Here is a 25,656-nt window from a genome sequence, read left to right on the forward strand (position 1 = left end):
ATGAAACTTCTCATGACTACTGTGAGTCCTGAAAATGCAGAATCTGGAACCCAAGGAGGGATATTTCTACACATGGTCAACTTAAGTAACTTCTAAAGGATAAACAAGACAGACACCAGAAGTAGGTTTGGTATGGTTTGTTTGTTTGTTTGTTTGTTTGTTTGTTTTTACAGTATAGCCCTGGATTTCCTACTGCTGGTTTAAGTTTTTGGGGTCCAGTCTAAAGTGTTAAATCAAGGTGGGGAATGGAAGTCTGTGATAATCATGTCTATCCCATGGGAGGCCCTGGATTTGGTCTACAGTATAAGGGTCCATGATTTGTTGAAGAATGACACCCTGGACTCAAATAGTATGTAAACGCAAAGAGTGTTTTATTCTGCAGAAGTCCAGCATGCTGGGGTCTCCCATTACCAAGACAGAGAGACAAGCAAGTGAGCTCACAGACTCAATTCAAAGCACATTGGAGTTCCAGGGTAGATGAGCTCTGTCTTGCTCTATCTCTAGACATTCCAGAACCATTATGAGGCATTGAAGGCTGGAGCCTAGGGGGTTTCTATTAGTAATTGACTTGCCTGGGCTTGCTTGGACTTGCCTAGTTCTTAGTCCTAGTCTCTTTAACAGCCTAGTCTCTCATGGAATCAGCCTAGCTTTCTCAACAGCACCACAGAGTAAATAAGTTAAACACAGATGTAAATAAGTAAATAACATGGTTCATCATAGCCAGGCACAGTGGTCTGCACTCTAGGTCCTTGTGATAAACGTGTGACCTCCGCAGTGAGAATGAGACATGGCTCACCCAGAACATCTCTTCTGTTCCTGATGCTGGGCTTGCAAATAACTTCAGATACAAAGCAGGGTTAGGTATGGGTTTTGTAGTGGTGAAGGCTAAAAGGAAACACCAGGTGGACACATTAGTGATGATGAGACCAGGGAGACCCTGACAGGATAGGATGGACAGGTAAGCTGCTTAGGGAATGTTGAGAGGAAGGAACAGTTCTGCCAAGAAAATCATGGGGAGGTCTGAATTGGGATCCTTCTTTCTTAAGAGAAAAGGAGAATTCCGATACAGGGACAAGCAAAAAGCATCTCAGAGACAGGAGAGCTGGGGGCAGACAGACAAAAGAAAGGACCCAGACTCTGGCTGTTTCTAGGGCAGCTCGTTGGTTTTTGATGACTTGCACCCAGCTAGAAATGGGCACCTTTGAATGCAAGGTCCAAGGAGCACGGGCTTTTATTTCACTCAAAGTGATATTCAAGGACCCCCCCCCCAAACAACATGGCTGTGGACCTCAGAGTGACGTAGTCAAGTCTAGAGATCAGAAGCCAAGGCTAGAATTGATGGTTACAGGGAGAGCGCAATGCCTAAGGACACCAAACCGGAGGACATCAGAAGAGCACACCAAGAGTCTCTGGGTATTCAGACTCGGTGTGCAACGTGTCAGAAAGATGCAGTCAGCACAGAGGAAAGAAAACCGGAAACATGGTGGGAGAGAGAACACGCTGAAAGGTGACGCTGCCTATTTGAACCCCACTGTTTCTCTTCTGATTTCTCAAGTGCTCAGCACAATGTCTCTGGGATAAACATTGTTATTCCTGGAAATGCGAAAACAGGTGTGGAATTTTAACTCTCTCCTCAAAAGGCCATACAAGCAACTACAGGCTACAGAGCAGATTCCTGCCTGAGTTTACAGTGGGCAGGTCCTGAGCCAAGAATCCCGGGTGGGTGCTGATCCCAGCAGCCCAGGCATCATGTGACAAATCATTGGGCTCCCAAAAATCTTGGTTTACTAACATGACACTTCCTAATTTACTCATCTAGTCTATATTGTCCCTTTCAGTTCTTGTATGCCATGATTTGATGGCTTTATAACGTCAAGGACAATTCTTGAGAGGACACAGAGGGGATCAATGAAAATAACGTGGATAGAATTGTAAAGCAATGGCGAGTGAAAAACAAAAAAGAAATAAAAAAGAAAGGGCCTGACTTCTCTAAGGGATGGTGGAGGAGAAGGCTTATTGTAGATATGAGGGAGAGTATAGGCAGACTTCGGGACATCTGGGAGAGTCCAGACTGAACATAACCCTGAGTTAGGTCATCTGAGGTGAAGGGGGAAAGGAGAGGAGAGAGCCAGGAGGGTCAAGAGTAGACAAGAATAAGCAAGTAACTAAAAGAGTTGGATTATATAGGGAAGCACAGCCTAGCCCCTGGGCTGGAGAAGTTTAAGGTAGGGGGCAAGGTATGCCAGCCATACCCTATCACAGGTAGGGTATGGACTGAGGGATTCTGGGAGAATGTGGCAGCTAGGTCCTCTTTGAAATGTTAAACAGGCAACCCCACCCAATGCAACATCTACTTTCAAAAGCTTACTCTGGAACAGGAGATGTGCTCTCCTGCGCCAGGAAAGCCTTCTACTTGACTCTCCAACATTTTCATGTCCAAAGGAAACTCCAATTCCCAAACCCAAACTCCCAAAGGCAGTCCAAAGATCCAGAAATGAGTTCAACCTGGACTGTAGGAGGACTCCTCGGGAATTTGTGAAGCTGGCTTCCCTCGACCAAAAGGAGTCATTTCCCTTCTCTCTGGCAGAAGGGACAGGTGACATCCTGTCAGGATACAGAAGCCCATGCTGACCTCCAGGCTCCCTCAGTATCTGTTACAAGAATCTGTTACACGTTTCAAAGCCCAATGCAGGCACCCCAGCCCTTCCCACCTCCTCCTCTACCTTCTACCTCCTCCAGCTCATGGGCTTCTCTTCCCCCAGCTGCTCGTCCTTATAACCCAGCTAATCTCACCACTCTCTGCTCCTGTTCATGATGTCCTCTCTCTGCTCTCTATCTCCAGTCATCTCTGCTCTCTTACAGACAGCCCTGGCCAGGCGCAGTCTGCTGGCCATGTTCAGTCTGCTTTATTTTTTTTTCTTTTCTTTCTCTGCTCTGAATTCTTCCAGATGCCCTTGGATATTTTCCCTCTCATATCTGAAAAACGAAAGAAAGAAAAAGAAAAACATAAAGCAAAAGAAAGAAAAAGAAACCTTCCCCTTCACCATACCATAGAGAGGTCATGTTGCCAATGTCTTTACTGTAACTTCATTGTATACAAATGTCAAGTTGTCAGCCCTGAAATCTTATATATACAAATAACACTAAATAGACTGAGAAGGCTGTACTCATATATTTATATGTGTTAGTTAGAAGTCAGCTTGTTTCCGGACAGATCATGCCGGGTCAGCACAGTCCCACGAGGAGAGGTTTTATTGGATGGGGGGAGAAAGCGAAAAGGGGGAGAAAGAGGAAAAGGGGGTGAAGGGTGGGGGTCTCAGTCTTTTATTTGAGCCATGACATAGATGCCAGGTAATGAATGATGCGCACAGGTGAAGCATAAGCCTGCCTGGAGTGTATGGCGGTTGCCATGGCAACAGACCCAAGAGGGTCCTTGTCACCTAGGGATGATGTCATAGCTGTATTCCGAGGCTGATTGTAAAGCAGTTTCTGGTGCTAACAATACATATATATGTAATGATAACAAAGAAAAAGAGGCCATGAATTTGAAAGGAAGGAAGGAAGTTAGGAAGAAAGAAAGAAAGGTAGGAAGGAAGGAAGGAAGGAAGAAAGAAAGAAAGAAAGAAAGAAAGAAAGAAAGAAAGAAAGAAAGAAAGAAAGAAAGAAAGAAAGAAAGAAAGGAAAGAAAAGAAAGAAAGAAAGAAAGAAAGAAAGAAAGAAAGAAAGAAAGAAAGAAGGAAGGAAGGAAGGAAGGAAGGAAGGAAGGAAGGAAGGAAGGAAGGAAGGAAAGAAAGAAAGAAAGAAAGAAAGAAAGAAAGAAAGAAAGAAAGAAAGAAAGAAAGAAAGAAAGAAAGAAAGAAAGAAAAAAGGAAAGAACATGGGAATTTGGAGAGAGGAAAGGGAAGAATGATATAAATACATTTTAATTTCAGCAAATAAATACATTTTCAAAGATAAAAAGCCAATAAAGAGAAACCCTGTCTCGAATAAAAACAACAACAAAACAAAAACAAACAAACAAACAAACAAGCCAATAAAACTGACTCCTAGTTTAGTCATTTTGACACACTGTCAGAATCCCTCAGGAACCAAACTCATGTTGACTATGGATCTGCACAGCCACAGCTGAGAGTTAACTTCGTGTCTCCCACTTTGTCCCTGGATTTAAAAGCCCCTTTCTCATATTTTATGAATGAGAAGGGAAAGGGGGTGGGGGCTTCTCTTGGAGTCAGCATTTTAATTCCTAATCTTCATTGTTGACTTACTACTTGGCTTTCTTTCAGAATAGATTTGCGGCCATCCTGGAGTTCAACCTCGGGGCAAGGTTCTCCCCTACTGCTGAAGCACGGCACAAGCCCAACCACCACAGAAGACACAGCTGGGGAGCTCCCTCGCCCTGGGCATTCCTCTGGGGCGGAGACCTCAGGCGAAAATATGGAGCCTCAAAGTCAGAGCGTGAAGCTGGAGGTGCCGTTGTCCTTGGGGAGATACCACATTTCTGAAGAGTATGGTTTTCTCCTTCCAAATCCTCTGGTAAGGATTGGCTTGTCCTGGTCAGCACGTGTGTCTGGATTGTTTGTCTTTACCTTATGTGGTTATTGGAAGGGTCGGTATAAGTCACCAGCTGGAGGAAGACTGGGCATACAGTCCTGTGATGCCTGGAAGAGCAGAGGCAACTGCTGCTGGGGACAGCACAAAGCCAGTGGTCCCCACCCCAGCCCCCAAAGTTTCCTTAAATATATGGTAGTTAGCCCTGACTAATCGGAAGCAAAGGTGCTATCAGAGAGGAGAGACTGAATGGAGACATGCCCTAAGGACAATTAGAACCCTATAACTATAGCAAAGAGCTGTGGACATGCACACAACCACACGGTGTAACACAGAATAATGGAGTGACCCCGCTGTATATCCACTCTGCTTTGGAGACAGGTTCGCCATGCATCCCAGACCTAAGCAGCCAAAGGGCTTAGCCTTCTGTGTTGATGCAAACCAGTTTATCTTACTTGCTGGTGACAGCAGAGACAATGGGAGACCTGCAATGTTTTTAGAGCCAGTAAGAAGATTAGATGTTATCGGGAATTTCTGATATTCGGGAGGAATGTTGGAAAACAAGCAGGCCTGACTTTCAGTCCAACTGCACAGCAGTCTCTAGTATACCTGCTCTTGTTAAGTGTAGTCTGGGCTTGGGAGACATATGCCGGCAAAGTGCTAGTGGCAAAGCCCATGCTTTTGGCATCTTTTAAAAACTGCCGTACCTAAGGGAGGGTGAAGGCCACTGAGTTAAAAGTCCAGGGACCCGATGTTGCAGTCACGGTAACTGCTGATCAGCACCAACATCCTGGCTCACCTAGTTCCTCTCTTACTTGTGATTAAAAATATCAGGGTCTCAAATACCTCTCACAGTGAGACTCTTGTTGTTTTGAAACAGAGAATATTGATTTATGTAGCCCAGGCTGGCCACTTGCCTCCACTTCCTTGCTGCTGGGACCATAGCTGAACTCCCACAGCAGATCCTTTTGTGTTGAACGGTACCGGAGGGATCTAATTGAAGAGAACTAAGTTCTCCACAGAAAGATGTCAGCTACGACATCGGTCATAGACATTTGCAAGCTGTCCAGGTTAGGGGTTAGTCATTAGGACCCGGGCCAGATCTCACAGCCTGAATCGAGCCAGGCCTTCCTGCTGCTCTCTCACAGACAGTTAGGAAGCAGCCTGTACTCTGACATGATAGCTTGCAGCCAACGGCTCCCGGCTCCTCCGCGCTCCTTGTCACACAGGCCCTGCTATAAACTAAAGTGTCTGACATGACTTCCTGGTGCCTCATAAAGTTATTAAAAGTCAGATTTCTCCTTTGTTCTCGGAATTGGTTCGAGAGCCATCAGGGGATTTGCTGAGGGTGTGTGTGGGTTCTAAAGAGTGCTTCCCTAAAAGGGTCCTCTGTACTGCCAACAGATCTTTCACAGTCTCTCCCTGTCTCTATGTCTCTCTGTCCCTCTCTGTCTCTCTCTGTTTCTGTCTCTCTGTCTCTGTCTGTCTGTCTGTCTTTCTTTGTGTGTATGTGTATTTCGAAGGTAGGAGGATCTGAGCTTGAACTACACACAGCTAGATCCTGTGACTCTGTCTCAAAACAGAGACACAATCAAACTCTCAACCAATCGAAACACCACAAGGCACACTCCATTCTGGGTGTGTGGTCTCAGTCCAGCGTATTCCCATCCTTCCAAGTTTACAGGAGAGGAAGGGCTGATGGCAGATATGCCCTTGTCATTACTGGGCATCTGTCCTGAGTTTGGAAAGAGAACACTGCCAAGCAGGGGAACGAATATCAGGGCAGGCCATAGCTCTGGGGCTTTCTGGGCTGCTTTCCTCTTTGTAAATACTAGGACCAGACAGACAGACAGACATACAGATTAGACACAATAGCAACATCAAGTTTCCCCCCCATTTGTAAGAAAGGCTCTATGGTATGGTGTGATGGATGGGTATCCCTTAAAAGAGGTCCCTAGTGCTGTTCACACAGAAAGGAAATATTCCCTGTCCCACCCAGCTACTCATTTATAGCCCAGTAATTTAAATATGATTATTTCTTTCTGTTTCAATTTTCTTTCATTCGAGTGATGGTTTTCAATGTCTTTTTTGATAAAGGAAGAGGAAGAAACCTTGATTAGGATCAGGTCCTGGCTGCTCCAAAGGTCAAGACAGACTCAATTCAACCTCACTGGACAAACAGTCCTGCAACTTTGCACTGGTTGAGAAAGAACAGTGGGTTTGGCCCAGTCCAGCGCCCTAGGGCATAGCCAAGACCTGTTCTTCTCAGGCCAAGGGCAAGTGGTAGATGGCAGTCCTTCCCCATCTCTTTCAGAAAGTCTCACTGAAGAAAACCTAGCTGGCTAGCGAGTTCAGGGTATTAATTACCCTATCCAGCTGTTTCTATCAATTCAAAGACTTCCAATTTTTAGTGTCTCTATGGAACTTTGCTCCTCGCATCTGTAAAAATACCACAAGAATTCTTTGCTACGACATCTGTCATCTGTGTACATTTGTGAGGACAAGACATCTTTTTCAGATGAAGAATGTAAGGAAATCAGTTTGCAGGAGAAGAGGCGGTTAAGAGGAGGCAGCAAGAGGCTGGCCTGCAGCAGAGCTATGACCCAGAGTGCCAGGCCCGCTCTGAAAATTGATTTAAACCCTTCCTAAACACAATGTGACTGCTACTTGAGTCATTTCCTCTCACAGCACTAAGGGCAGGGCAGGTTAGAGCAGTGGGTCCTGGGCTGTGGGGTGAGACCATTAGGGGAGTTTCAACAAACAATCCAGATGTCAGAGCCCCACCCTGTTTATTCAGACTCTAGACCCAAGAGCTGTAAACTGGGAATGCCAGACAGGGAGAACAAGCCAGCAAAGCCAGCCGTGAAGGTGCCACGGCCAACAGAGACTCCTAAGCGCAAAAATAAATAAACTGATGACATGCCCGCTCCATGCTTAAGGGGAAAGTTTCATTGTAGATGAGAGAGACAGAGAGAGAGAGAGAGAGAGAGAGAGAGAGAGAGAGAGAGAGAGAGAGAGAGAGAGACCCAGAGGCAGAGGCCTCTGGACGATTCCATAGTAGAGAGAGAAAGCAGACTGAAGATGGCCACCAGACTGGACACGGCCAAGGCTACCTGGGAGGAAAGGAAGAACAACAGAAATCAGAGAATAGAGAAAACCTAGTGAGAGAAGCGGGGGTGGGGGGAGTGGGGGGTGGATGGAGAGAAGTTAGCAATGACAGCAGGGTTCTAAGAAGAAAGAGTTGGGGAGGGGAGATCCTGTGAGCTGGAGGGAGTGGAGTGGAGCAGAGGAGCTGAGAAGGGACAGATGCTAGCAGGGGCTTTGAGATGTACAGCAGGTACTTGTGATAGGTGACTGGAGGCCACTGGTGACCACATGTCCCTTCTGTAAGAGGTAAGGGAAAACATTCCTTTAGGTAGAGGGAAACCAGTGTCACAAGTCCTTGAGGAAAGCTGGCTTTTTATCTAATCCCCAGAAATCCTCCTGTAGTCCAGGTGAAGCTCATTTCTGGACATACAGACTGCCTTTTGGAGTTTGGGGAACTGGAGTTTCCTTTGGACCTGACAGTCAGGAGACATTGCACATGTAACGTAGGGGTTACACAAGACTGACAGGAATGGCAATGAGGGAGGACAGCCTCCGGGGAAAACCAACACAGCCCTTCTCATTCAGAAATTCTAAGCACTTGGTTGAAGCATTGGGCCACATCTGGAGAGAAGACCAGGTAGGAAATTACTTGCCATGGACACCTGAATTTTTCAGATAAGACAAAAAGGAAGAGGTCTAACATTGCTCTGAAATATGAGGTTGTCACTGATGATCTCTGGGCACATCAGACTAGTCAGATCGGGGACTTGAAACACAATGAATCCAGAGTCCATAGTAGAGACAAAGAGGCCAGATTGCAAAATGGTTAATGTGGATCAAGGCTTGAAAATGTGTATGGAAATAAGAGAGACTGTAATAACTTAAGAATGGGGTTTGTCCTTGTGCCAGTATTAAAGAACAACAAGAAAAAAGAAAGAAAGAAAGAAAGAAAGAGAGAGAGAGAGAGAGAGAGAGAGAGAGAAAGAAAGAAAGAAAGAAAGAAAGAAAGAAAGAAAGAAAGAAAGAAAGAGGAAAAAAGAAAAAGAAAAATGGAGGAGAATCATGGGGAAACAGGTAATCAGGCTTAAATTAAAAAATAAAAAAATAAAATAAAAAGTTAAAGGACTTGACTAGTCCCAGGTTTCTGCACAGATGAATTAAAAAATGAAAAGAAAAGAAAGAAAGGAAAAAAGAAAAAAGAAAGGAAAAGAAAAAAGGAAAGAAAAAGAAAAAAGGAAAGAGAAAAGGAAAGACAGACATAAAAGAAGGAAGGAAGGAAGAAAAGAAAGAAGGAGAGAGAGAAAGAGAGAGAGAGAGAGAGGAAGGAAGGGAGGGAGGGAGGGAGGGAGGGAGGGGGAGGAAAGAAGAGAAAGGGAGAAAGAAAGAAAGAAAGAAAGAAAGAAAGAAAGAGAGAGAGAGAGAGAGAGAAAGAAAGAAAGAAAGAAAGAAAGAAAGAAAGAAAGAAAGAAAGAAAGAAAGAAAGAGAAAGGGAGGAAGGAAGAAGAAAGAAAGAAAGGGAGGAAGGAAGGAAGAAGAAAGAAAAAGGGAGGAAGAAAGAGAGAGGAAAGGGCCTGGATGCTCGTAATTACTGTAGATGAATGGAGAGCCTAGCCCGGGAGAGCATAGCCAGAGGCAGGGACAGCTAGGGAAATCCAGAGTGGATTGAACATGACCCTGAACCACTTGAGGAGAGGGAAGAGAAAAGGGCAGCCCAGCCCCCAGGCTAGAGAAGTTTAGGGTAGGGCAAGGTTTGTCAGCCAGTAGGTCATTGTAACACCGGAGAACTGTCCCGCGCTGATTTTCCCGCCAGCAAGAAACAACGCGGCACACAAACAGGATCCTTCTGTAGCAAGCTTTAATGCGTCTTGAGAGGGAGAGCATCAGCTTCACAAGGCGGAGACCCCAAGCCCGAAAACCGCCTCCCTTATATAGGAGATTTCTCTCGCCTATTCCCTATAGGCCAAATTCTTGTCACCCGAGGTGACGTTGTCAGGCGGGCAACTGGCACCATGAACGGTTAATGCCAGCACATGCGCGGATCACTTGTTCATCTCCAGAGGCAGGCGATGTCGGCGCCATCTTATAATGGCGACGATGTGGGGTGGCGCCCCACATCTCCCCCTTTTCTATACAAAGGCAAGCCAGCCACCCATTCAAGGAGGGCGGAAGTAGAGGCCGAATCCCCAAAGATAATTTAAAAACAAAAGATATGTGCAGGGGTCTTGTCTAGGCTCTAGGTGGGACCCGACATACTCCTGACCGATCTCTCTGTCGTTTTTCTTGAGGAAGGGACACTAGGACAGGCAACCCTTTTCAAGACGGCATGCTTCCCAGAGAGAGCGGGGGTATCTCTCTGTGCGATGCTTAGCTCAACAACCCTCATGGGCTGCTCAAACCGGGCACTCATCCTCGTGCGACGCATAGAGATGCTGAGGGTGCAAGAGCTGCCTGGCCGGCGACCGGCTGCTAACATCTACTGCCGTTTTAGTGCCGCAAGCCAGACTTCCGCTGACCTTCCATGCTCTAAGGCCATGAGTGCCTGAGTTATCATAATTTTTTCTCTCTTGTTTTTACTATAAATTTTGCAAATTAGCCAAAGCATAAAGCCCAGTCCGAGGCAGAAAAATGCTCCAAACATTCCCACCCCCACCCACTCTTTAAAATAAGAAAATGCTGAAGAAATCCAGGAGGCGAGGCCTTTGGTGAGGGACAGGTCTAGGCGGGTGGAGTTGATTTGTAATATCGCTGTTCGGAGTTCCCGCAGGGTCTGGTCAAATTCAACTGTCCAATTCTGTAACAAATGCTGGGATAAAGCTTTAGAAAGATTAGCAGCCCGTGTGAAATTGTCATACTGTACAGAGGTCACACAAAGACCTGGCAATCTTCTTTCGCACCCTAATTGGGCAACTTGCCACAAAACATCTAATTGCTCTTGGACTAAATCTATGCGTTGATTCACTAGCAATAACCTGCCTTGAATCTGGGTATAAGCTAGATGTCCAGCCTCCATGGCCGTGGTCACCGTAGAGGACAATTTATTTATGGTGGCAGCCGACTGCACCGTGCCCGAAAGGGTCAGGGCCGAAGCAGTAACCGATGCTGTTACAGCGGTGGCTGCGATGATGCCCACAATTACGGCAGAAATTCCAAAATCTCTCCTTTCTCTGAATAATGCCATTGAACTTGGGGCCTCCACAGGAACAGGCACAAATCGGGGCAGGCGTGCTACCAGGGCCAAGGGGAACTCAGAAGCATTCCAGCACAGAACATAATAACATGGTTGCATCATACAATCAAGCTTATCGGAATTACTTGGCAAGGAAGCATTACTAACAATCTAAAGAAAAGGGGGCCATACGCATATTGGCATCCTGACCAAGGCAAAGGGGAATGCGAGTCCTCCTTTGCATGGCAGAACGGGGCCAACTTTGGTTGTCTGAGACCTTCAGAATAATTAGCCCAAATAATTCTGTAAAATTCCCGCCCCAATGTGTAGCATTTGTCCATCCATTAATAATATTTGACATAGATTGAGTATGTAACCCAATATAACTGGGCACCATCCCATTGATGCTAAAGCATAGGCTACCCAGAAGGTAGTGAGTTCTATTATCCACTACTCGTTCTATTTGAGAATCCCAGGGCAAAAACGGAAGGCCTAATTCTTTATCAGTAGTAAACAAGCGAGGGAAAACTTGGGCGTTATACATCACCGGCATTGGAAGTGGGAAGGTTGACATGATTCCCCATCGAAACTCATGTGTCCTTATCGTTGGCGCTAGGGTTATCCACAGAAAGGTCAGGAGAATGATCATCTTCTTGGTTTATACTTCGTGTTAGCCGCTCCGGGATCCAAAAAGGATTTTGTTCACTCTGTGGAAAAACACAAACAGCTCCCCTGGATCTTATTAGGATAGGATCCGGGCCTTTCCATTGATTAGTCAACACATCCTTCCATTTTACCAATTCTTTTGGTCTCTTTGGTTCCGAGCAGTGGCGCTCTGCAGCGCTCCTTCCTGCATCGTCCAGGTTTAAGAAATTTAGAGTAAAGAGTGCCATGGATAGTGCCACTCTTGGGCCAGGGGGCAACTCTGTTATCGCTCCCCCTTTCTGTTTAAATAAATAGGATTTGAGCGTTCGATGAGCTCTTTCAATGATGCCTTGTCCTTGAGGGTTATAAGGAAGTCCAGTGATATGGGTCACCTGCATTTGTGCACAGAATTGTTTGAATTTATTTGAGGTATAAGCAGGTCCATTGTCTGTCTTAAGACATTTTGGTCTACCCCAGGCACTCCAGGCCTCGAGGCAATGTTGAATTACATGAAATGTCCTTTCTCCTGAAAGTGGAGTTGCAAATAACACACCAGAACAAGTGTCAATAGACACATGAACGTATTGCGTCTTACCAAAAGATGCAATATGAGTGACATCCATCTGCCAAACTTGTAGGGGGGAGAGTCCCCTCGGATTGACACCATAATGAGGTGTGGGCAGAAACTGACAACAGTTTTGGCACTGTGTGACTATCTCGCGGGCTTCTTTCCTTGTTAAAGAGAAGCGCCGGCGAAGTGTTTCAGAGGTAACATGAAACTTACTATGAAAATTTTTGGCGGCCTCTAGTGGTGAGGATAGTGCTGTGGCCACAAGTCGCGTAGCCTGATCTGCCAGCTCATTACCCTCTGTCATGGGGCCAGGGAGTCCAGAATGGGCTCTCATATGTACGATATAAAAGGGATGTTTTCTTTGTAATAGAAGGTTTCTAATCTGTTCAAAGGTTTGTGCTACCCTACTAGAAGGTTTTATTAGGCCCGCAGTTTCTAGCAGGCGAACTGCATTAACCACATACAAGGAATCAGAAATAATATTGAGCGGGCAATCAAATTGCTGTAAAACTTCTAATACTATCAAACACTCAACAATTTGAGGGGAAACCTCCGAATATTGTCTGATATGGGTAATGTTATTAACTACATAGGCCCCTTGCCCGGTTTTGGAGCCATCTGTATAAATTACAAGACCATTTTTAAGTGGGAAATGACTTGTTACTTTGGGAAAAACTAATGGATGGGTCAGGGCAAAGTGTAACAATGGGTGCTTTGGATAATGATTATCAAATTTTCCACTAAATGTGACACATAGAATGGACCAATCATTAGAAGCAGCAGCTAACACCTGTATTTGATTAGGGGTATAGGGAATGACAATGATATTAGGTTCAAGGCCGAAGTATTTGATTGTCATTTTTAATCCCTTTAATGCTAATTGTGCTACTGCGGCCGGATACCAATCGATAATCTTTGCAGGGGAGGCTTGTGGATGAACCCAGCATAGGGGCCCCTCTTGCCAAATGACAGCAGTTGGTAAGCCTCGAGTGTCCAAGATACATAACAAAACCGGCTTGGAATAATCTATTCTAACAAGCTGCGCTTGACTTATTGCTTTTTCTACTTTATTAAGTGCCTCCACTGCCAAAGGATTCAATTTTCTAGGAGAGGTGATATGAGAATCCCCTTCCAAGATATCAAACAGGGGTTTCAATTCTGTTGAAGGGATTTTTAAAAAAGGTCTAAGCCAATTGATATCTCCCAACAATTTTTGAAAGTCATTTAAAGTATGTAAATTATCCATCCTGATTTCTATTTTTTGTGGCTTAATAATGTTGGGCTGTATAAAAGAACCTAGAAACTGTCCAGAGTCTGCCAATTGCACCTTTTCAGTGGCTATATGTAGCCCCCATTGCTCTAATGTTTTCTGTAACACAGGAAAAACCTGTTGCAGTACAGATGGATTCTTATGGCAAAGCAGGACGTCATCCATGTAATGGATAGACACTATTTGTGGAAATTGTCTCTTTATCGGGGCGAGTGCTTGGTCTACATACAGTTGGCAGATAGTAGGGCTATTGGCCATCCCTTGGGGCAAGACTCTCCATTGATACCTCTTATCTGGTTCTGTATGATTGATAGAGGGGACACTAAAGGCAAAGCGAGGTCTATCCGCAGGGTGTAACGGTATGGAAAAAAAGCAATCTCTGATGTCTATAATGAGGATGTTCCAGCCCTTAGGAAGGGCGGACAGCATAGGTAATCCTCTCTGTACAGGCCCTAACAGGGACATCTGTCCATTTATAGCTCTTAAATCATGTAACAGACGCCATTTGCCAGACTTTTTCTTTATTACAAATATGGGGGTGTTCCAGGGGGAAGTAGAGGGTTCAATATGGCCGAGTTTTAGTTGTTCTGCAATAATTTGTGTTACAACGCTCAATTTCTCGGAGGTTAGCGGCCACTGAGGAACCCACACAGGATCCTCCGTTTTCCATGGTATAGGTCGTACTGCCTCAGTGGCGCCTAGGAAAAACCCAGGCCTGCTCTGTCCTTATTGGCCTTGTGTGAGATTGGGCGCGGTTCGCCTTGTTCATGGCGTCCCAAACCCTGGCCTTCTTGATAACCCATTTTCTCCATCATTTCTCTAAGACGTAATGAATAATCATTGGTCAGAGTCAGTCCTAAATCTGTCATGACATCTCTCCCCCAGAGATTTACAGGTAGGGGTAGAACGTAGGGGGAAAAGCATCCTTTTAAACCCTCTGGTGACGTCCAGACCAGCCGGTTGGTACTAATGTCTGGACTGGATTGATACCCCAGGCCTTGTAAAGAATGAGAAGATTTTGTCACTGGCCAAGCTTTAGGCCACCAATGTGTGGAAATAATACTCTTATCAGCTCCGGTGTCAAGAATTCCCTCAAAATTTTTACCATTTATGTTAAGGATTAATTTCGGGCGCGAATCAAGTGACAATGTCAAATAGGCCGAATCCATTTCTGAAGATCCCATAAGTTTTTTATCTTGATTGGGTAATTCTCCCAGCAGCGGGAGGAGGAGGAGCTGAGCAATCCTGTCCCCTTTTTTAATAGAAAATACACCATGAGGGCTGGAGCATAGAATCTGCATATTTGGGATGTGTTGATTATCTGTTATGCCTGGATGGACTATTAGTCCGCATGCGGTAAGGGCACCACGGCCAATGATAAGTCCCACCGCGTTGTCCGGTATGGGAGGCCCTAAGGGCATGGCAGGGACAGGTTGAACCCCCATCTGAGGTGTTAATAAGATTGAGGTGGTGGCGCACAAGTCCATTCTTGTGCCTTGGCTTGATCTGCCTCCTCGCTCAGGGGACTGGTCCCAGCGAATTGGGTCCCGTATTTTTGAGGGCCCCGGGGCCGGGGGCCCGCAGGCCCGTTTTTTGGCTCCTGTCTAACAGGGATAGCAGGCGGGAGGAGGTTGCCTTTAATGTCTCTAGTTGATCTGCATTGACTGACTGGATGGTAACCCTTTCTACATCGGGAACATAGGGTAAGAGTTCTCTGGTTTTGCTTAGGTGCTCGGCAATCTTTTGCGAGATGCCCTGATTTCCCACAGTTGAAGCAGGTGCGACTGCTGCCCCCCGTAGGGGGAGGTCGCCTTTGTGCCTGTAAAATGGCTGCGGCGAGCCCAGAGTTACTCAACGGTCCACCAATCTCTCTACATATTCTAAGCCATTCTGACAATCCCTTGTTTTTCCTCGGCGCTATTGCACTTCTGCACTCCTGAGTGGCTTGTTCAAAGATTAATTGCTCTATAAAGGGTCCGGCACAATCAGGATCCCCGAAAATCTTTCCTGCTACCTCCATCATCCTGGCCACATAGTCTGAGAATGGTTCCTGAGGTCCCTGTATAATCTTGGTGAGCTGATTACTAGTTTCTCCTTTACGGTTGAGTGATTTCCATGCTCGTATAGCAGTACTGGATATTTGGGCATAAGCTCCCCAATGATAATTGACCTGATCTGCTGCATAAGGACCCTGTCCTGTAAGGAGTTCAAAGGTCCAGTCTCTTTGCTCTGGGGTCAGGGCTGCGGCATTAGTCCTAGCCTGGGCCTGTGCCGCCTCATGCCATAGGGCCTTCCATTCCATGTATTGTCCCATGCTTGGTAGCACAGCTTTCGCCACTGTTTGCCAGTCACTGGGCGTCAGGGCGGTTAATGCCAGTCGATCTAACTGCATTAGAGTAAAACTGGCATTTGCTCCAAACTTTCTAACTGATTCTGCAAGCTCCTTTATTTGGTTATAATCAACAGGAGCATATACTCTCCCACCATCTTGCTCATAGACAGGGTAAGCGAGCCTGAGCTTGCGATGCACCTTTTCAGGTAACAATGAGAAAGCTTTAGGGCGTATCTCATAAGGTGGTGGGGCAGAGGGAACTGTCTGTACGGGATTCCTGGGTAAAGCATTAGGTTTTGTTGAAATGGCAGGTTTAGAGGTCCGTTTATTTAACGGCCTCTCATCAGGATAATACCTCTCTCTCTCATATCTGGTTGCTTCCTCATCAAGTTCTTCCTCTTCCTCTGTATCTAGTCTCCCACTCTCTGCTCCGGATGACTCTTCAGAGCTTTGAATATTGAGTGCTTCAAGCTCTTGGGTTGGGTACAACCCAGGCTTAGATATAGGTTGAAAAATCGGTACTCCCTCGGAGTCTGATTCCTCATGTGGGGAGGCAGGTATACTGCTTGTTCCCCTCTCTCCCGCCCTCTTAGGCTTCCTGGGAGGTCCTTTTTCACTTTTATTCTTTGGGATCCTCTTCCTAGTTTGTGCACGTGCACCCATCCTCTCACTACGCTCAGATTCTGACATGCCATCCTGAACGGTCTCCAAAGCTATTTGTCCCTTTTTTCTGACTTCCTCACATGTTTCATCCTCAAGGCAGTTTTGATCATCTTCCAAACTGCTTTGGTGCCCATACGTAAGTCGGGGCACAAATCAAGATCCTTCCCCAATTTTTTCCATGAGGCCAAGGTCAAGGAGCCAGAAACGGCATACCAAGGGGCAACTCTATCTACCTCCTCAACAAAGTGCTTAAGAACCTTGTCCCCTAGCTTTAGGTCTCTTTTCTTAAGGAGATTTTCAAGTGATGTTTGGATTGACTGTGACGACCCCATAACGGGTCAAAAGTAACTGCAGCTTATCTACGTCCGCCTTAAGTCACTGTTAGAATCAAAAAGATGTCTTGGCGCGGCCCACGGCTTATCTACGTCCGACTTACGGCAACAGCAAGAAACCGAAAGTACGGCTCGCCTTTCTGCTCTTTCATTTACAAGAGACTAATTTGGCGCCGCGATGGAGTGCAACGCCGCTTATCTACAACGGACTGATATGCTGTTGGAAACTTGTTAACACCACCGCCTATGTTCACAGATATAACTGGCCAGGAGGAAGAGTAGAAGAGCTAAAATAGCGATGATAATGGCCTCTGGAAATCTAAACCACAATCCGGACAAACCCAATACCTGGGAAAGAGTTAAAGAAAAGAGTTCATGTTCAGGCATACCTTTCCGATGCGTAGTCTAGCCACAGTTCTGAACCCTCCCCGTCGCCGAGGGGTCTCCGAAGGTGCTGACGATGGTCTGGTCACAATTCCCGGGTTTTTCGGCACCAAATGTCCCGCGCTGATTTTCCCGCCAGCAAGAAACAACGCGGCACACAAACAGGATCCTTCTGTAGCAAGCTTTAATGCGTCTTGAGAGGGAGAGCATCAGCTTCACAAGGCGGAGACCCCAAGCCCGAAAACCGCCTCCCTTATATAGGAGATTTCTCTCGCCTCGGACGTGGCGATTCCCTATAGGCCAAATTCTTGTCACCCGAGGTGACGTTGTCAGGCGGGCAACTGGCACCATGAACGGTTAATGCCAGCACATGCGCGGATCACATGTTCATCTCCAGAGGCAGGCGATGTCGGCGCCATCTTATAATGGCGACGATGTGGGGTGGCACCCCACAGAGAACAAGTAGGCGGCTTTGATATGCCAAGTAGGCACCTCAGCCTTTTGTCTTAGGTTTGAAACCCAGAAGGCCTAAGCAAGTGGGACCAGCCAAGCCCAATTGGGAAAGCAGAGTTTTAAAGGGTGAAACAGCCAACCAAAAAGGTTCTCTCTCTTCTAGCAAGACGCCTATGCTGCAAAGAGACTTAAGACAATCCGGGAGCAGGGACAGGACACACCCTGAGGATGGGATGCTAAATCAGCCCTGGAAAATACGTGTCTAATACAGGAGGCTCTCTCCCAAGATCTATTGGTTTCCTAGCACAGCTGTAAAATGGCTAGCTATTTTAGAACAGTAACCAGTTCTCTGAACTCCATGCCAGCCTGTCCCCGAGTTTCCAGCCCTCTGCTTCAAACACTTACCCCAACCCTTCCACCCTCAATTTCCCAACAGTCTTCTTAAACAATTCCTTCTTCCCATTCTCCCAAGACTAGCCACCCCAAACGGTAACAACCATATCTTCCACACCAACTGCCATTTCTTCTCCCTCTGCTAGCCCAATCCCCCCTCCTTCCCGCCTCAGCTGGCTCTTTTATACTCTATCCTGTGCCTAGACATCCAAGAAGCAACCAATGCTTAGGGTCATAGGGTCAAGCCTTTCTAACAACTAAAAATTCTTAAAGAAGCCAGTTGACTCGCAACTGGAGACCCTTTATTACTTATTTATTTTTATGTATATGAGTACACTGTAGCTGTCTTCAGACACACACCGGAAGAAGGCATCAGATCCCATTACAGGGTTGGGAGCCACCATGTGGTTGCTGGGAATTGAACTCAGGACCTGTGGAAGAGCAATCAAGTGCTCTTAACCCCGCCGAGCTCATCTGGAGACCCTTTAAAGGGCCAGGAGCCCAAGATAAATCACATTACAGTTACCTATGACCCAAACTCAGGTGAGCTAGACCAGTGAAGACTTAGTCTGATTTCTGGAATTAAGGCACTGGGCCTGCAGCACTTCCCTCCAAAGCCTGCAGTGCAGAATCTGCCCAGGCCTTTCCCAGGCTCCGGTAGCTTCAACAGCTTCCTGGCTATTGGCTCCTGGCATCTTTCCACCCCTTCCTTATATGAGCTTCTGCTGCTCAGTGTCTTCTCCCCTGATGCCTTTTCTTCTTCTTTTCTTAGAAGGATGCTGCTCATTGGTTTTTAAGACCCAAGCTAATCCCAGATAATCTCATCAGTAAAGATCCCTCTCCAAATACTATCGCATACTTAGTTCCTAAGGGGATAACTTACTTGTGTTCTAAGACTTGGGGCAAAGTATGAGCAGACGGTGCAGTCTTGGAATGCTGACTGAAAGAACTGTCTTGTCCCTAGATTCCCAAACCTGGTCTTTCAGGAATGAATGGGGAAAAAAGCCCAGGACAATGACAGGCAAGAGTATAAAATATCAGTGGTCACCAAGGGGCTTCGGGACATAAATTCAGTGACTGAGTGCATTCTTACCATGTATGAAGACCATGCCAAACATAGACATAAATAACGAAAATTAAAGATTTAAAGTAAATAAATTGGCCAGATGTCATGGCAAATGCCTGCATTCCTAGCAACTAGCAGAAGCAGGAAGGTATCAAGTTCTAGGCCTGCCTATAACACTGAACACATATGAGACCAGCCTGAGATGTGTAGACAAACAAAACAAAACAAAACAAAACAAAACAAAACAAAACAAAACAAAACAAAACAAAACGAAAGACCATTGATCAATCAGTAACATAAACGTTCAGGAAACACAGGCCACACAATCAGGGAGGCTTTGCCCTTGTTTAGGGGCTGGGTTGGTTTTTTTTTTATATTTTCCTTTCCGTGTTCTTCTTCTTGCTTGTTTGCTTTTTGTTTGCTTACTTGCTTGCTTTTGTTTTTTCAAGACAGGGTTTCTCCGTGTAGGCATCCCTGGCTATCCTGGAACTCATTCTGTAGATAAGGCTGTCTTTGGACTCAGAGATCTGCTTGCCTCTGCCTTCTTAAGGCTGGGACTAAAGGTGTGCACAGTCACTGTCACCTACCTGCTATTTCTTTATCCCCTGCATTAGACACCCTCCCACACCTGCCAGCACTCTGGGATAGAGACTCTGTGTTAGGGAATGGAGCCTACAGCTTCCATCAGGTGCTATGTTTTAATTCACATTTTCTATTCCTCTATTCTTATTTGTCTGGGGTGATTCTTTTGGACAAAAAATGTTGATCTTTTATAATTACTAAATAGGATACAAACATTAAAATAATAATAATGTACTCTTGTATACCATTCATAATACTTATTTCGTATTATACTTCCTTATAGTATATAACATATTTACTGGGTCACGAGGTCCCAGGCCTGGAACCAACTTTTCCTATGTAATCAGTTGAAGTTACTGACACCGTAGTAGACTCAGCCCTCTGGAAACAGCCTTTGGCAATGAATTTGACTCTGTTTCAGACAATCATCTCTTTCCTGGAAACGGCCTCTGGCCCGTTCATTACATATTTCTTGCCCATCTGTGACACGCTCTGGGTACAATCAGCGTGACTCACTAAGAGGGTGTTCCCCGTTTGCTTCTGGTTTCTGTGAGAAAACAAACAAAAGCAACTCTGGGAGGCAAGGCTTTATTCAGCTTGTAAGTCCCTGTCACAGTCAATCGCTGAGGGATGCCAGGTCAAGAAGCTCAAGCAGGGCCCTGGATGCAGGAAGCAGAAATCAGAGAAGTGATGCTCTGTGGCTTCCTCTCAATTTACACCTCCCAGGACCACCTGCCTAGGGATGGCCCCACCCGTAGTGGGCTGGACCTCCCTCCATCAATCACTAATCAAGAAAATACCCCACAGATTTGTCTACAGGCCCATCTAGTAGAGACAATTTCTCCGTGAAGGCTCCTTCTGACTTAATGTCAAATTGGCAAAAACTAACAGGCACAGATGGGAACCAATCACAACAGTGCTCTGCACAGTTCTCCCATTGCTCTTTAGAATGGTCTCACATGGCCTCTCACAATGCTCACACAGCTTCTCCTGGGAATTTAATGTCCCTTGCTTCAACTTCTCTTTGCTGTGCCATGATGCTAGCCTTTCCTATGTCCAATCCCCCCACCCCCACCCACTGAGGTTCTTATAGACTAGAACCTTCCACATGAGACCTTAACCCTTGCTTAGGGGTAGGCTGGCAGGGTTACTATTTCTATAAAACATACTTCAATTCCATTTTAATGTTTCATATGTATTATATATATTTATATTATCAATGTATAAGGAAAAGTGTACAAAAGAAAGAAAAGGATGTCCTGGGCTTGTCTTACCTGTCATCTTGGAGTCAGCAGGCTTACTATAGAATTATAGGTGTCCAATAGGACAAGCATTCTGTCAGGAGCCATAATGGGACAAGCTAATAACTAGTAGGTGATCAACCTGAGATGGCCATTATTATATAATCAGTGACAGGTTCACCCTTATTAAGCAAGGCTGTAAGGGACTCATTTTATGAAAGAGTCCTGCTATTAATATGCTTTCCCTGTTATTATTAAACATATATAACAATCACTAAGTAGTAGCACACCCCTTTGGAGCACATCTCTGCAGATCCACAAAGATGTAATGTCTTGTAGTGATGCTAAATAGACAAAGATGACTTAAGTCTTAATGATGATCCTCTAAGAATTACTAAAATTATATCTGTGGTTATTAAGCTCTTTTATAGTGGGACAGCTATTAGGTCCTTTTCTAATTATCAAAACTGCAATGAGAACTCTGCCAGTCTCCCAAGTATTCCTAGTTAATTGCTATTAGATGGTAACCAGACTTTCTCCTACTCAGAGCACATTCCAAGCGGTTGTAAGAGAATCAATCAAAGTTTATAAAAAGGGACAATTTAGATATATTCTGCTAGGACAGAAGATAAAATATTGGCTGGTTTTATCGATACAAAACTTCACTACTAACTTAGTTATGGTTTGAAACCTTCAGTGAACCTGTGAATCTGAGACAGGTGATGGATGTTTAGCAGGATAATTACTCCTCATGGATATGCATGTAAACTTTCTCTGTTGTAAACTTATATATCAATTTATGATTTGATTTTTGTGTGTGAACTTGTGATGAACTTTGTAATATGTGATCATTCTAAAAGATGTATAAGTACTAAGGACAAAGAGATGAGAGGCAGATAGAGTTGAATTTTTTCCCTCCCTTTTCCCCCCTCCCCCCTGAAGAATCTTTTCCCTTCCTAGAATTTTTGCTCCTGTAGAGAATTTTTCACTTTCCCCACTTAGGATCTTTCTGCCTTTCCCCTTAGTTAGCTTTCATAGGAAACTTTTTACAACTTAGTAATAAATGCTATAATCATTTTTGGAAGTGTCCCCTTTTCTTCCTGTGACTTCCGACTAGCAGGCTGAAAGTGAGAGCGGAACAGCTCCTGCTGAGATAGTACAAAGGCTATCTACTTTATTCTTTGCTGTTTGAGGAAGATGTGCTAAGTGCCAGAAACTGAAGTTTTTGGCCTCAGAGGAACACAGAAGTCAGGTCAGCTACACTAGCATCAAGAAAAACCCAACAAGAAAGAAGAGCTCCACACTAGGTTTGGCAGCATTCCTATGTTTTATGTAATATTTACTGCTGAGCAGGGGACAATATCTGACATCTTATACGTTTTTGAGCCTCTGTTGATTAAAAACTATAATATTCATCCCTTGTTAGCACCCACAGAAAACCAAGGCACATGGATCTCTGTGAGCTTGGGGCCAGCCTGGTTCACATGGTGAGTTCCAAGTCAGCTGGTGTTACATTAACGTGACCTTGTCTCAAATAAATATAATAATAACAATAATAATACAATATTATATATTATATTTTATAATAAATAATAATAATCACTAGTATTAAAATAAAAATAAAAGAAAATATAAAACCATGCTTGTAAAATATTGCTTTATAGGACATTATTTGACTGTCTTTTAACCTGGCAAATACCCATCAGCATTCTTTCTCAAGACTCAGTACCTCTCGAGGCCTCCTTCGCCCACTGTCTCGGTTATTCAGCACTAATGATCTAAGTGTATTCTTGGCACACAGTTCATATTGTAGACAGAACTTTGTAATTTTTTCTTTTATGTTTACTTTTTTTTTTACTTAGATAAATAAGTATAAACCAGGACATTTATCTGTAAAAAGAAAGGATGTGTATTGGAAAGTTTCTATGAGCGTTGTGTCAGAAGGGGTTTGGCCTGGCCACTGACCACATGTGCTACAGAGGGAGAGTTAACCTCCCCTCTCCCCATGGGGAGCCCTAGCTGTTTATTCTGTTGCTGTGGTAAGATGTCCTGGTAAGCAACAGAAGCAGGGAGGGAGGGGTTTGTTGTGTCCGGCCAGCAGATCACAGCCTGGGTTCTAGCCTGGAAAGGCATTTTGGAAACCTGGAAGAGAAGAGGGGCTAGGCGGCGAGAGAAAAGAATGAAGCCAGGACAAACAGATTCTGATCGAGGCTCAATTTAATATTTCCAGACACCCAGTTTATAAAGGAAGGGGGAGGGAACCCAATTTCCCGCCAAGTAACTCAGGGTCCAGTAGCAGGACGAACACGTGTGTGCCTCCAGACGGCAAAGGCAGGTTCCAGCAGTAGGTAGGCGTGGCAGGACAAATGAGCCGGTAGCTCCACCCTTGAGCAGGCAGGTTCCAGGCTGGGGGGAAGGGAGACCACAGGTTCACAGTTCAGCAGAAGCCATGGTAGCCTGACCTTAAGGCATCTGGCCATGTCACATCCGCACCCAGAGCCACGGGGATCTTAGCTGCCTTTCTCATCGTTCCATAGTCTAGGGTCTAGGCCCATGCAATGATGTCGCCCACAGCCATCCTAACTAGACAACCAACCATTCAGAGCTGTGCCCAGAGGCTCACCTCTCAGTCATTCCAGACCCCGTTAAACGGACAGCCAGTACTAACTGTTACACTTTCTGTATTTCAGTGTGGGAAGAACCAAAGAGGAGCCTCATGGCGCAACACCCACCAATTAAGACAAGCATCAGCATGAAGACTAGAAATAATATTAAAAATGACTTTGGGAAGAGGGGAAATTTTTAAGTATGATTTAAGACCAGAAAACGAGTGAGTTGTGGTTTGTTTCATTATTCCATTAGGAACAGCTATTTAAAATACACATAAAGGACACCATACCTGGGATATATACTGGGTTTTAGTCTGGATTAAGGATGACACTTGGTTTTTAAACAAAGGAAAAATTGAGTGACTAAAGCTTATGAAAATTGAACTTGCAGAAATATAAAATTTTAAATCTAGAATAGTAACAAATTGATGATAATTCGGGAGCTACATAGATCACCTAACAGACCACACCAGGACCTCCTAAGCGTTATCATTTTAGACAAGAGGGTAAGAATCGGGGTACTCTTTCATCTACTTTAGAGAGTTCATGCTTTTTTGAGTGCCCTGTTAGCAATGTTGACCCAGAAGACTATATCATCTTCTTCTTTATGAATTGGGAAACCAGCAACAAAGCAACTGAGTAGCAAAGGCTTATCCTTGGCTAAGAATAGGAGACATGGGAAACAAACCCACAAGTTCACTCCATGATCTGTTGTGGTTATAGGCATAGGATCAAGGAGTTGAGTGGGAAGGAGAGGCTAGTAATCAGGAGACGTATTGTTATTTATTGGGAGACATGTTCAAATATTTCCTAAGACTAGGTGGAGATTTCCCAGGAATTCCATCAATATGTCTTTTTCAACTATTTTTAAAACTTCACTCATTTATTTTAGTATGTGTGTGAGAGAGAGACAGAGATATAGAGAGAGAGAAAGAGGGAGGGAGGGAGAAGGGGATGGGGAAAGAAAGACAGGGAGATAGAGAGACAGAGAAAAAGACAGAGGAAGGAAGGGGTAGAGGGAAAGGGAGAGAGAGAAGAGGGTCAAAGAGAGAGAGGGGGGAGGGGGAAAGGAAGAGAGGGAAACAGAGACAGAGAGGGAGGGAGGAAAAGAAGAAGGAAAGGGGGAGGGGGAGAGAGAGAAAGACACACACACACACACATACACACACACGGGGGGGGGGCGGGGGGCGGGAGAGAGAATGCTGATGTCATAGTGTGCCACTGGAGATCAGTGGACAACTGTCTCAGGAACTAGTTCTCTCCTGCCACCTTGTGGGATGCAGGATGACCTTAGATCCTACCTGCTGGCTAGCCTACCTTTCCCATCTTTTATGGATCTTTCTTGTCATCTCCCTAGAAATGAATGACTGTGATGTTACTGAGGTTGGTTGGCATGGAGCATGCAATGTAGGTGTTATATTGTGAAGGTAGAGATGTTTATCAGTCACTCCGGCACTTATCTGAGACCCAAATAATTATGGCCAACCTACCTGAAGAGCAACCTCTGGCCTATACTATCTTGTTATAAAAGGAAATCAGATTAGAGCCAGGAAGACATTCTCTAGGCTAACTAGGAAGACTTCCCTCTCCTGCCCTCTACACTGAAACATTCCTTTTTAAAAAAAATTATGTGTCTTTGGAACTATTATTATTATTATTATTATTAGTAGTAGTAGTAGTAGTAGTAGTAGTATTTTGGTTGCTATTGTTGCACATGTTAGGCAATGAGCTAACATTTCCCATCATGCCTAACATCATATAAATGTTAGGTTTGAGTTCGGGGCTAAGCAGATCACATTTCCATGACATCTTACAGGTACTTGCAGGCCCACCATAGAACAGTTGTAGAACTCTGACAAACTTCCAGAGCTCCGCTGAACTTCAGAAATACTGAATCCCAGAGGTCCCACAGGTCTCTATCCTCCTCTCTGCAGAACCCTCAGAGCTGATTTTGGATTTCCTGATGCTACATGGAGATATAAAACAACCCGTCTGAATGTATCAGACAAATTCCCTAGATAACCAGAAGGTAGAGAGTAATGGCTAAGTCATATCCCCCGGGGATGGGGGAACCTCATTAATTAATTAAATGGTAAATGTGGTAGGTACATATACAAACTGACATCAAAGAAGATGCATGCTGTCTAACCAGAAACTTGCCTGATGCTACTGTCTCTAGTATGGTAAATTTAAATCTGACAGTTAAGCGTAACCAATATAATTCTGTACTTTCTTCAGTCTCTAGAGCAGAGATTCTCAACCTGTGGTTCGAGACCCCCTTTGGCAGTTGCATAGCAGAGATTTTTGCATAGCC

The 25,656-nt window shown here is 45.0% G+C and overlaps 1 protein-coding gene across 1 annotated transcript in view; it reads left to right on the forward strand.

Moving 5' to 3' along the window:
* The first annotated feature begins 4,290 nt into the window (after positions 1 to 4,290).
* Positions 4,291 to 25,656, forward strand: part of Ido2 (indoleamine 2,3-dioxygenase 2) — a 53,472-nt gene continuing 32,106 nt past the window's right edge. The window contains exon 1 of the mRNA XM_029480631.2: positions 4,291 to 4,533. Coding sequence (XP_029336491.1) covers positions 4,435 to 4,533 — 99 coding nt within the window. The 5' untranslated portion in view covers positions 4,291 to 4,434. The remainder of the gene's footprint in view (positions 4,534 to 25,656) is intronic.

The sequence above is a fragment of the Mus caroli genome, unplaced genomic scaffold (genome assembly GCF_978045245.1).
Source record: "Mus caroli unplaced genomic scaffold, Mus_caroli_1 scaffold_10, whole genome shotgun sequence".
NCBI classification, from domain to species: Eukaryota; Metazoa; Chordata; class Mammalia; order Rodentia; family Muridae; genus Mus; species Mus caroli.